General features: G+C 43.7%; 1 protein-coding gene and 1 non-coding gene across 2 annotated transcripts in view; one reads left to right on the top strand and one right to left on the bottom strand.

Annotated features, from left to right (window-relative positions):
- St8sia6 (ST8 alpha-N-acetyl-neuraminide alpha-2,8-sialyltransferase 6) overlaps positions 1-11,843 on the bottom strand; it is a 116,319-nt gene extending 104,476 nt beyond the window's left edge. Inside the window, exons 1-2 of the mRNA XM_055593830.1 lie at positions 11,754-11,843; positions 11,156-11,257 (exon numbers count right to left, since the gene is read on the bottom strand). Of these exons, the coding sequence (XP_055449805.1) occupies positions 11,156-11,199 (44 nt within the window). The 5' untranslated portion in view covers positions 11,200-11,257; positions 11,754-11,843. The remainder of the gene's footprint in view (positions 1-11,155; positions 11,258-11,753) is intronic.
- On the top strand, positions 4,238-4,342 carry LOC129666701 (U6 spliceosomal RNA). The gene has a single exon (XR_008718641.1). It is a non-coding gene; the product is annotated as a U6 spliceosomal RNA (small nuclear RNA).
- Positions 11,844-13,292: the final 1,449 nt, after the last annotated feature.

Genomic DNA, 13,292 nt, shown 5'->3' with positions numbered 1-13,292 from the left:
AAACTAGAGCACGTTAGTATCATTACTTCTCACAGCAAAGATACAAAAGGGATGAAGCTTTACTCTTGGATGTAAAATTCAGGAGCCTCCCTTTGAGTGTGGGGTTCGGGGCAGGGATGCTCAGTCACAGAGCATCTCTGGTCTCTGCCCTCTAGTTCATACTGCTCTTGGTGTTCTAGAGCCTCCAGTTACAATGCCTATTTGAACATGTAGAAAATAAGTGATTTTTTCCCCTCTCCTAAATTGTTAATGTTCTCCAGACAACACACAAGTGTCCCCAAACGACAAATCCCAACGATCGGTGGCAACTATTGGCTGCTTCAGAAATTCATTCCCTTCAGGGAAGAAATGCCATTCTATTCACGAGCTGTGGAGATAGAGAACGTGGGTGAAGTGCCAGGAGGAGGTGTACATTTCACCTGTGAAACAGAGCGAGTCTAGAGGAAAATACTAGAGAGGCTGAAATTTGTTCCCACCCACAGCCTGCCTCTCCTTCCTGCCCAGACTAAAAGTCAGGTAACTTCCCACACACCAGGAGAGACCTGTGCCCACAGCAGGAAGAGGGCTGAGCAGGGCTGCCTTAGCACAGGGTCGTCCTCCCTCCTTCTATGTCCCCTGGGAATAGACCTCATTATAATATATTATATTGTATGTTAACTATGCTTATGTTGTATTGTTGTTATTACATGTTATGTTACACAGCTACAATAAAGTCATGGACAGAATCAGAAAGGATGTCAATCAATTATTATGCCCTGGCACTTGAAGGTGCACGCAGATAATCACAGAACCGGGTGAGTTCTGTCCTCTGGAATTTAAGTGACATTTGTCATGTGTCATTCCTGGCAGCAGCAGGCATCTGGGATCACCCAGGAATACATGCATGCGGCAGGCATTAAAGCCAAAACATGACTGTTAAAAGGCATGGTTGGGCTCTGGAATTTAAAAACTGATAATTAGCAAACTATTGTATTATTTCTTCAAATCTACACTTTTAAATTTACAAATTTGTTGGAGAGCTATGATGCAGCCTTGCATTTTGGTATCTGCTCTGAGAAGGGGGCTCTTGGTTGAGAACAAAAGGTCCTAATATTTCTGGTGGGGTGACACAATGATAGGGAAAGATCTCTTTTTGTGGTACCTAAACTAAAGGCAAACTGTTAAAAATGTCACAGAATTCTAACACTATATTGTAGGAACAGACAATTGCTTTTAAAATGCAGGAGGAAGTAAGACTTTTGAAAAATGTTTACTATGAGAAATAGAAAAAAAAAAGAAGCTTCTAGAAAGCAGATATTTCATGTTTGCAATAAACACAATGTCTTAGGGTTTCTATTGCTGTTAGGAGACACCATGACCACAGCAACTTTTGTAAAGGACAACATTTAATTGGACCTGGCTTACAGTTCAGAGATTTAATCCATTATCTATCGTTATAGCAGGAAACAGTGCAGCATGCAGGAAGACAAGGTGCTGAGGAGGAAGCTGAGAGTTCTATATGCTGAAGGCAGCAGGAAGTGAATTGCCACACTGGGCCTGGCTTGAGCATCTGAGACCTCAGTGCCCACCCCCAATGACACACTTCCTCCCACAAAGCCACACCTACTCCTTAAAGGCTACCTCCTAATAGTGCCATTCCCTACAAGTCTCTGGGGGCATCTTCAACCACCACAAGTAAACCAGAAGTAAGGAAAGTGAGCCTATGGGAAACTCAGTCTGTAAAGTATCCCAAGGGCCTGATCATCAGCACTCACAAAAAATGTTGGGTAGGGTGGTGTATGCCTGGATTAACACTCCCACCGATGAGGAGGCAGAGGCAGGAAGACTCCCTGAGCTCATGGGCCAGCCAGGCTACCTTACTCAGTGTGTTCCAGATTGAGTGAGAGACCCTGCCTCAAAAATAAGGTGGGGAGTGACTGAGGAAGACGCCCCTCACCGACCTCTGGCCTACAAATACACACTTGTACACATATATGCCTACACAAACACATACAAATAAACACATATATAAGCAATTTTTTAAAGAAGAAACAGGAAAATTAAGACAAGTTGTGTGCATGTGCATGTACGTGTGTGTGTGTGTGTGTGTGTGTGTGTGTGTGTGTGTGTGTGTGTGATAGAAGCTTTCATGTTGGGACAGCCTGAGGGAAAAAGTAATAAAGAACAAAAATCTAATCCATTTTCTAATTTAGAGAGGACAAAAAGGAGAGTGGATGCTATGAATTAATAATTCAGTCACACTGAGAACATACATAAAACCCATCCCTGGAGGCAGGGCAAAGGGCAAAGAAAGCATACATCTGAAGAAGTCAAGGAGTCTACACAGGGCAGAAAACAATGACAGAAATAAGAGACAGAAAACAATGAGCTACACCACAGAGCTCAAGCAAACATGGGGACTCCTGAAATAACCACACATAGAATCACAAGATTTTTCTGATTTTAAATTAGCTAACCCTGATGCCTAAAGAGACAACGTTAGTCTAGGGAGACTCCTGTGCAGATATATCGTTGGGAAGTATTTGGGGTGTTGGTTTATTTTGGTTGGTTGTGTGTGTGTGTGTGTGTTTCGAGCCACAGTCTCATGTAGCCCACGCCTGCCTGTCAACTCAGAATTCTCCTTTCTCCACCTCCCCAGTGCTGGCACAATATGAATAGGGGTCTGAGTGTGCATGCACACACGTGAAGCCTGAGGTTAAGCCTGCTCAGTAGTAACTCTGCCCCTTATTGATTAAGGAAGGGCTCCTCAACCAAGCTCAGAGATTGCCAGTACAGCCAGCTTGTTGCGGAGTTCCCTGTCTCCTCTGAGAACTGGAAATGCAGCAGCCATCAAGCCGATGCCGAGTGTATGTGAGGTCTGGGGTCCAAACTCTGGTCCTCACACTTGCTCAGCAGGTACCTTACCTATGAAGCCATCTCACCACCCTGTGAGTTTAGTTGTCAGGATAGAATAAAACAAATAATTAAATTAATTACTTCAGAAGCCCTGAAGATAAAATTGTCAAGATCACTCATTCAGAGGTCTAAATGTCAAAAAATAGATAAAAATGTCTATAAAGTCTTGGGGAAAAATTGTTTTAACCTTCAAAAGAAAAAGTGACAAAGTGTCTACCTAGCATTCACAAAGCCTTAACTTCCAAAATAGCAACAACCAAAAGCATTACGAAGAAAAGAACAACAAAAAAACAAAGAAAGAAAATGAAATTGCTATCCTGGAACTGAGTACCAGGGTTTCACAGAGATTGACAAGTACATCCCACGGCTAAAGATACTAAAGGTTTATGCCAACTGACAAAGAAAGAAATAAAAACAAAGAAGAAACAAGGAAAGCATAATTTAAGATGGCATATTTTAAGGGACTCTAAGTGATGCATCTAGGTTTTTAAGCAACTGTTGCAGGATATTTGATCACACTGTGAACCCTGAGATTGTGTTGTTTACTGGAAAACCCTGTTTCTAGTTGTGGTGTGGCTCAGCTCTAGCACATGCCTTTAATCCAAGAGCTTTCTGCTTATTGTAAATAGGATTAAATAGAGTCAACCATAGGTCAAGAGTCAGAGCAAGCAACCAGTCGACAGGGAGTGAGCACAGGAAAAAGCCATAGAGAGTGAGAAGAAGTCAGGAGACTGGATAGAGAGATGCACAGGAAGTAGAAAGGAGAGCCATTCAAGTTTGAACAGCTTTTAAGACAGCGTGGAAAATGAGAAGGGGCTTTTTCCTCCTGGGATGTAGGCTGAGCTGGAAGGTCAGCAAGGAGCTTTCTCTGTCTCTCTGAGCTAGTGGGCTTTCAACCCAGCATCCGGCTCCTGAGTCTTTACTGGTAATATTGAACACTTGAGATTTAAAAACAACAAGCAATAACTAGATTTAAATTGTAAAATAATTTTCAAAGAAGAAAGAATTTATGACAATAATAGCAACATTCAGAAAACCCCACCTCTTACATTGCATACCAAAATAAGCTCTAATGGGTCAATTTAAGTTTACTCAGATTAAGTATTTTTAAACTAGAGATATATACTTCCTTTAGTGTCAAAGGTTCACACATAGTGAAAACTAAAACTGGGAAGAGAGGGTAAAAATGACAAATACAGAAACAAAAAGACTGAAAACTTCCACAGAGTAAAACAAAAACAAGCACAATTAGATATTAATAAAACCTTTAAAATTTTTATGCACAAAGCATAAATTTCATATATGTAATATACATAACCTCATAAATCAGAAAAAATAAATTCTGGCCTCAGCAACACATATACTAAAATTGGAAGGGCACAGAGAAGATTAGCATGGCCCCTGCACAAGAATGATATACAAATTCGTATATATACAAGAATGATATACAAATATATATATATATATACAAATATATATATATACAAATATATATATATATATATAATACGTAACACTTCATATATATATCCCAAATATATAAAGAACTCAAGAAATTAAATAGCAATAAAGCAAATATCCCAATTAAAAATGGGATACAGAACTAAACAGAATTCTCAACAGAAGAATATCAAATGACAGAGAAACACTAAAAGAAATGATGAACATCCTTAGTCATCAGGAAAATGCAGATCAAAATGACCCTGAGAGTTCACCTTACACCCATCAGAATGGCTAATATAAAAAACTCAATTGACAACACATGCTGCAGAGAATGTGGAGAAAGGTGAACACTCCTTCTTTACTGGTAGGAACGTAAACTTGTACAACCACTTTGGCAATAAATCTGGTGCTTTCTCAGAAAACTGAATAGCCATACCTCAAGACCCAGCTCTACCACTTCTGGGTATACACCAAAAAGATCCTCCACTATACAACAAAGACATTTGTTCAACCATGTTCATAGCAGCTTTATTTGCAATAGCCAGCATCTGAAAACAACCTAGATGTCCCTCAACTAAAGAGTGGCTAAAGAAACTGTGGTATATTTACACAATGGAATATTACCCAACCATTAAAAACCAGGAAATCATGAAATTTGCAAGCAAATGGATTAAACTAGAAAAGATCATCCTGAAAGACACACATGGTATGTACTTGCTTATAAGTGGATTTTACTCATATAGTACAGGATAGACATACTTCAATGCACAGGTCCCAAGAAGATAAGTAACAAGGAGGACCTAAGGGAGGATGCATAAATAGAATGTGAAATAGAATAGACAGAGTTAGTGATTGAAGAGTGGGAACAAGGTAGAAGAGGGAGCGCAGGGAGAAATAAGGTGAAGAAATAGGGGGGAGGAAAGAAGGACTTCAGAGAAAAGAGAAACAGTGGGAGGGACATCTCTGTGACAAGCTGCAGACCTAACTCAGAATAGGCCTCTGGGAGGATATGAGGGGCACTCTAGCTGAGACTCCTAGTAGCAGGGGACATAGAGACTGAAGAGGACAGCCTTTGTCTAGACAAGACTCCTGGTGGATGGAGATCACAAATCCACCCCCACCCCACCCCCCCAAAAAACTAAAAACCTCAATCCAAAACTTACCCTGCCTATAAGACCTGCAGGGACAAAGATAGAACAGATAGAGCAGAGATTGAGAGAATGTCCAACCAATGCCGGGCCCAACCCTAAGACCCACCCCATGGAAGAAAGCCAACTCTATCACTATTAGTGATACTCTGATATGCTTGCAGACAGGAGCCTGCCAGAGTCGTCCTCTTAGAGGCTCTGCCAAGAAATGGCCTGAAACAGATACTGAGACTCACAGCCAAACACTGGGCGAAACATAAGGAGTCTACTAGAAAAGACAGGGGAAGAATAAATGGACCTAGAGGGGATGAAAGTTCCACAAGAAAACCATCAAAGCCAATTAACCAGGACCCAGAAGGGATTCTGCAGCACCAAGCAATGCATGGTCTGGACCTAGGTCCTCTACTTTAAATAGCTGATGGGCGTCTTAGGCTTCATGTGGACCCACTAGTTAGGGGAGTGGCAGATATCTCTGACATGGAATATGTTGCCAGCTTTTTGACCACTTTCCCCTGATGGGACTGCCTTACCAGGCCACAGGGGAGGAAGACGAACTCAGTCCTCATGTGAATAGATGAGCTAGGGTGTCTGAGTGTCTGGGTGTCTGAGGAAAAGGGGAAAGGGCATTCGGAAGGGAGGGTGGGACTGGCAGGAGAGGAGGAAGGGGCCTATGAGAGAGATATAAATTGAATTAATTAATTTTAAAAACTGAAAGAAAAATAAAATGCCAATGGAAAGATATTAAAAGTCAATTTAGAAAAGATAAATGCTAAAAATCTAGCACAGTGAGTAAACAAGTCCATAATAAGGCATCAACTTTACTCCTTAAGGATGAAGTTTTGAAAATGGGGATGGGGATACAAACCACCTCAGAGCTAGGGTCAGCTTTCACTCTAGCATGCTGCTAAAATTAGAAGAGGCATTGTGACAGATTGCCACACAACTCACAGCAGCATCTTCAATGCTCCACGATGAAGCACCTCTGCTTCTAGGAATTTATCCAAATAATCAGAGGCCTAAACATACTCAGGGCACAAGCCAAAATTAAAGATGATAAATAACCCACATGGCAAAAGGACAAAACAAGTACATTAAGGAAACATCTCTACATTCTACTACTGTGCCTCAAAAAGCATGGCACAGAAGAAAAGTAATTATGTCCACAATCTTCCAGATGTTGTTTAAAGCTGTCACTCTGTACCCCCAAAAAAATGCATAACAAAATTGCTAGACATATACATATAAACACATTGAGAATGGAAAAAAATTAGTAACCATCTTTTGGGTGTTGAAATGATTGGGAATTTTTATTTTCTGTGTATTCATTTTAAAAAGAGTAGTAAAAGTTCACAGAAACTAGTGTCTCAGTTCTCAGAGTCATGTATATAGGAATGTAATACAAGTGACATCTGAGCTCTGCCTACTCCCAGTTCTCAAACTGGCACAGGCCAGGCACAAGGCAGCATCACAATAACCAAAAAGAAAGATTGTTAAAGCAAACAGCAAGGCAAACTAAAAGTGAAGGTGCAGTCCCACCATTCTGGAAAATTCAGTGTCTAGACATTCCTGATGGGCCGCGATGGACAGTAGCTAACCGGAACATCCAAAGAAAGTCTCACGAAGTCACAAGAGCCAGCTCATCACCGCTGATATTGAAGCCCCAGTGGACACGTCAACGAATGGATACCAAGCCACAGTGAGCATCTGTGAAATGTCCAGATGCTCCCATGAAACATCCAGGAAGTCCAGCTCAGCTTGTGCTAACCATTTGGTTCCTTGTTTCTAACAAGTGACTTCTTAGAAACTCACTTATTGAATAATAATGAGGCAGAATTTTACTAGATTTATAATAAAAATGAAAGAAATATTATTTAAGACAATATTAATAGTAAAGAAAAATTCAACTACTTAAAAACTTTAGGTTAGTACTCCATATTATTAGGATATAAAAAACAGTTTAAGTGTTATCACAAATAAATGTTCCTAATCCCAAATGATAACTCATTTAAGATTTGCTTTATCGTTTTTAATTATGTGGTGTGGGGCACAGAGATCTATGTGGGCATGGGCTTGTGAGCACTCATAGAGGCCAGAGGCAGCCTAAGGAGCAAGTCAGAGGTGTCTGTGAGACACCAAAATAGATACCAAGAACCCAACTGAGTCCTCTGCAAAGGCAGTCCATGTGCTTAACCACCGAGCCACCCTTCAAGCCCCTAAAATATATATATTACATTTATTTATTTATATATAATTAGTATATATATTTAAAATCTGAATACTAGTTATTAATTTTTAAAAATGAGTTTGTGGCTAGGAATGTAGCTCAGTGGTAAAGTATAACATGAGTAAAACTATGAATTTAATTTATAATATCACACATAAAAATATTTTTAAAGTGATTTCCAAAGCTGCACTCAAAGGAAAATTCAAAGTATGAAATATTTTCACTATAAAGGGAAAGGAAAAAGCACATAGTAACTCAACTGCACTTCAAGACATCAGAAAGGAACAATAACTATTTTTTAAACACAAAATAGAGCACAGAAATACATTTAAGAAGAAGTAAATCCAAAAAGCCAAGGACAGACTCTGACAAAATTTACGTGAAAAGGAAAGATTTCATTGTTACGTTTTGAAAAACTCTTCGTGTATCTGTTCTTCTACCTTTAATGCATGACCTTCTCCTAGGCAATGGGAAATGTCCTGTGGGATACATGGAGAACCTGAAGAATTCTTACTGAAGGGAGAGAAGTAAGTGTTCCCCTTTAGAGGACAGATCTTGCTGAGTTACCAGAGAACTTTCCAGATAGCGCGTAGACGCCTCCTTCCACACTCAAACACCTCGCTGGAAGATACTTTCTCAGTCCCTTTCCTCTGCTTACCATAACTTACCATGAAGCTTGCTTTAATCAAGGCTGAATTTGCATTGGGGTGAAAAGGGCAGGCTTGAGTTCTGGCTTACTGAGAGCAGATTGGGACAATCCCAGGGTAAGTTCAAGGTTGCACTGACAGGAGAGGGTTGCCACCTCCTCCAACTTTGGCTGTGGTGCTAGCTAGATGGAACTGAATGACAGGGGCAAACATTTCAGTGACAGACTAGGTCAGACTGAAAGAAAACCTTCAACAGATCTCCAAGAGACAGCATCGGGATGCTTTCAGGCTTCAATGGCCAAAGAGAACTAAAAAGCCACGGGCTGCTGTTCTTACAACTGTCATTGACAGGAAGCTGGTCACCAAACAGAAAAGGGACTACGTGGCTGGTCACCAGACAGAAAAGGGACACGACTTTGCAGAGAGGGGAATTAAAGCATGCCACACCCCTGAACTTGCACTTTTACTCTCCCCACCCCATGTATCTAGATGTCACCTTAGAGTAATAAGAGGTAATAAAAAGCAATCTGATAAAGGAAGTTTGTAGTTCAAGAGAGAACAGATGTTATCAGAAAGAGTTGCTTAAATTGTCACACACTCATGCACAAAGACACACACACATACACACCACCTTGTCCAGAACCTATAAACACACACACACATACACATAGGAGATGAAGTTTGAGAAAGGGCTTTTGGCTCCATGTGACCTGTGTTTGACTCTTGGCTGTACAACACTATGACAACAGGGAATTAATTTGTGTGTTTCCATTTTTCACTCTATCAAATGAGGGTAACAGTTTCTTTTAGCAGTTTGAAAGCATAAATGAGCTGATAAATATAAAATGCTTAGATCAGTGTCTGCCACACAGGACGTGCTCATGGCATGTTGGCGACCCTTATTATTTTTAACATCAGTAACAAGGAAGAGCAGACCGGCCTCTGAGAAATGAAGAAATGGTGATTTCTCTTCATAGCCAAGCACTAGTGTATTCAAATTTACTCCCCTGATTCATGAATAATAAAAATCATGAATGAAAAAGATATAAATGAAAAAGATATAAAATAGATCAAAGGACAAAGAGGTTTTGTTTTTCTTTCTTTTTTTTTTTTTTTACAAACACAGCAGTCTGGTCTAAATGAGAATCTTCTAAAAGTGGATGATGTTCGATAAAAATATGAATTACCAATATTAGTTCAAGAAGTCTGCCAAGTAAAAGAGAAGGATGCCAACGAAATAAAAATTCATCAGTGGCCTTGGGAAAGACCTGGGGCTGGACAACTGAAGGAGTACATGCTTTTGAACTTCCCAAAGGAAAAACCTCAGGATGAGCAATAGTTCAACGACTTGACTTGCAAACCTCAGTTCACAGGAAAACTACTCCTCCCGTGTCCATAAAGTTGGGCCAAATCGAGCTACACATTAGTGTTTCTCTCAAAAGTTTCATTGCTCCGGGATTTCTCAGTGTCTCTAACGGACTATGGCATTCAAATGAGGTATCTGTGACAGCCTGAAATAGCCCCTTACTGCAGACTTTCTTCCAGGCACCTCCAGATCTTTCTGAGGGCCAGGCCCAGAGCCTTGTGGGAAGGAATGGCCAGTCATGCAATCAGAAGATTAAGGTGGATCCAAGAGCCAAGACTATGCAGCAGTGTGAAGAGGAAGGGAGATAAAGAGAGATGAGGGGGATAGTCTACACAATCACCATCGCAATAGCAAAGCAGAACAGGACACAGCATGTTCCATGGATGGAAGCAAAAATTGATTCAACCCTTCTAGGAAGCAATTGAAAAGAAATGTGATTCGGAACGTTAAGCTCACATTCACTTTGACCTAATAATTCAACTTTCTATCATTCCCTTTTAGGAAATGACTCTGAAATGAAGATAAAATTTACATACAAGGATAGATTTAATAGAATATATCTCCTAGCAAACAAAACAGAATGAAAATAGGAAACCATTTAAATAAATAAAGGAAGAATTATTTAAATAGACTACAGAATATTAATATGGTGAAAACTAACAACAAGCAACCTTCATGGGGGTGGTAAATCACGTCCAGGTCCTTTAGGGAAAAAAAGATGACACGCAAGCTACAAAGTACAAGCTCACGTGTATTTTTCACATATAAGAAACACACATTGCAGGGACATAAAAATAAACAAATCCCAACCTGAAAATGACATGAGTTTGGAGCTCTAAGTAAATATTAATTTATTTTATGTATCTCCCCTATGTCTTTCTGTATTAAGTTGTAGTATATCTATAATCAGAAAAATAGATACCCAACCATTACATTACATACATACCCAACATTCATACAATAAGGAAAAAATTAAGTCCTCATTTATCCAAGACAAACACACGGAAGAACTGCGCTCCTTCAAGCCGGAATCTCAACACGGATACACTTTAATGCACAGAAAACAAAAAACACACCGACCAAATCCCTCAGGAAAGACAGGCGAGCGACTGCTCTGGAGTTTTCCACACACCATTTTCTACAGAATTCAGCATCTGTCTTTTAAAGTGTGGCTGTTTTGGTGTCTTGTTTGGAAGAATACTGACATGGAGAGAAGTGTTTTTAAAGGGCTGACATGCATTCTCTCTCTCTCTCTCGGTCTCAATCTTGGTCTCTGTCTCTCTCTGTGTCTGTCTGTCTCTGACACACACACACACACACACACACACACACACACACACAGTGTAGTGTAATCCCAAGCAAACCACTCAAGCGAATCCCACGGGTGCAGCCTTGCCGAGCTCTAACCCACCCGCCCCTGAGGCACTGGTACCTGCTCCTGGTCTGTGGTACTGGGGTGGTCGGGCTCTGGAGCATCCTCAACACCGCTGAGGTGCCAACGCCGGCGTCCTCCCCGCTTTCCTCCACCGACAGCCTGCACAGCCAGAGAGAAAACTAAGTTATTCCAGCGCGTTGGAGACCAGTGGCTTGCAGGCTGGCCATTGCGCTCCAAGCGTAACCAGGGCATCTGTGTTCACCCCAACTCCCGGGATAGGTCCGCGGTGTCGGAGTTAGGGAGGGAAAACGCCTTCGGACGCGAAACCCGGGAGTAGAATGGGAGAGTCCTGGAGCCCGGCGAGAAACCTCGACGGCAGGTTCCACTCCGCAGCTCCGTCGCCCACAGCGACACTCTCAGGAACCCTCCCAACCCCGACGTGTCACTGCCCACTTCGTACCACGCCATTCGGCCAAGCGTCGCCTCTCTGCGACCCTCGATCCCCACTCCACCCTCAGGGAGCTGCTTGGCCAAAAGTCCGTGAGCGGCCACAGCCACACGGGTCTTCCCGGGGGCTGGCAGGGAATCAGAGCCCAGGGCACGGCGTGGGCGCACCAGACCTTGCAGGTGGAGCGAGCTGAGGCCGGGGAATTACCTGGAGCGGGCGGGCGCGTCCGCCGGGCACCAAAACAGACGCAGGAGGAGCAGCAGCAGCAGCAGGCTGCCTGCCAGGGCGAGCAGCGTGGCCCCCAGGCGCATCCTGAGCCACGGGCGCCCTCGCCGCCAAAGCTGCCCGGGCGAAGCGCAGCCCGGGCGGCACCGGCTCGCCGCTCCGGTCGCCGCCGCCGCCGCCGCCGCCACCGCGGCCGCTGCCACGCACACCCCCAGCTTTCAAAGGCGGTGGCGCGGGCCCGCGCTCTCGGGGTCTGCCCCGAGCCCAGCCTGCAACAGCGCTGCCGGGCGCCGAGCCGAGGATGCCGCGTCCCGGCTCGCTCGCTTCCTCCGAGCCAAGCCCCGGCCGCCGCCGAAGCTGGCGGTCAAGGGATGACGAGCCTCCGAGCCCGCCGCCCGTCCTCCCGGAGGCGCTCCGAGCCGCTGCGGGCTCTGGTCGCTGCAGCCGCCACTGCCTCCTGCCGCCGCCGCTGCCGCCGCCGCCGCCGCCGCGCGGGGTCACCTGAAGGTTGGGGCACCAGCTCTCGACTCCGCGCTGATTGGGCTCCAACTTTTCCGCGCTCTCACCTTCGCCCGGGTGAGCAAGCGCCCGGCCCCTCGGAAGCCCCGCGCAGCTCACCCAGTCACCCCGCGACTCTGCTGAGTTGCTGGGGCCCCGAGCTAGGACCTGGAGGACTGAAGGGAAGAGCAGAAAGGGACCCACTTCAAAAAGTTTGCAAAGGGAGTTGCTCGGCTGGATCCTCCCACGTGCCTGAATGAGCTGCTAGGGGACTTGGTGACGTTGGCGTAGTCACCTTCCTTCAATAAAATGCAGACAGCTGGCACCAGATAGGAAGTATTTAAGGGTGGTGAGTCCCCACACCTTTGGCCTGCCATCAAGGATTGTTTTATTGGATACCCTCGTATCCGGCACGTTGCCTTATCCATGACCATGAGTGTAACTGCATCATAAAGGCAGAACTGAGTAGTGGTGACAGCGAGCCTATAGCTCTCAAAACCTGAAATATTCACTGTCCTGTATTTTCCAGAAAAACAGATTTGCCTACTGCCCATGGAGGCAATCTCTGCGTTTTGAATTCTTGCCTAACCGAGACCCTAATTGGAAATATAATGAACACTGGAGTTTCGGCCAATGAGGGGGAAATGCATCAACCAATTATAGGCTGCCAACTCCTCACACCATGGAAATAAGTCAGTTACCTAGACATAGCCAATTAGGTGATCCCTCTACTAGGATTGCTTCTGCCTGCTCCCCCCCCCCACCCAAGCTTCCCGCCCAGCCCATTGCTGTGCCCCAGACTCTACTGTCTCTGAGTGCGGCCTAACTCACGAATCCTTCTTTGTCCAAGGAAATCACTGACACTGAGTTGTCTAAAATATTTCTTTTCCCGTTGCTATAGATTGATAGGCAGTTCGTGTATTGAAACTCTAGCCTCTAAGTGTGATTGGATCCAAAGGGTCAATCTCTCTACATGAGGCTGGGGAGATGGCTCAGTGAGCACCAGAGTCTGGACGGTCTGGT

This window comes from Psammomys obesus, unplaced genomic scaffold (assembly GCF_907164565.1).
Source record: "Psammomys obesus unplaced genomic scaffold, mPsaObe1.curated_primary_1811, whole genome shotgun sequence".
NCBI classification, from domain to species: domain Eukaryota; kingdom Metazoa; phylum Chordata; class Mammalia; order Rodentia; family Muridae; genus Psammomys; species Psammomys obesus.
The sequence above is the reverse complement of the archived record's forward strand: the minus strand, read 5'-3'. Positions and strand labels throughout refer to the sequence as shown.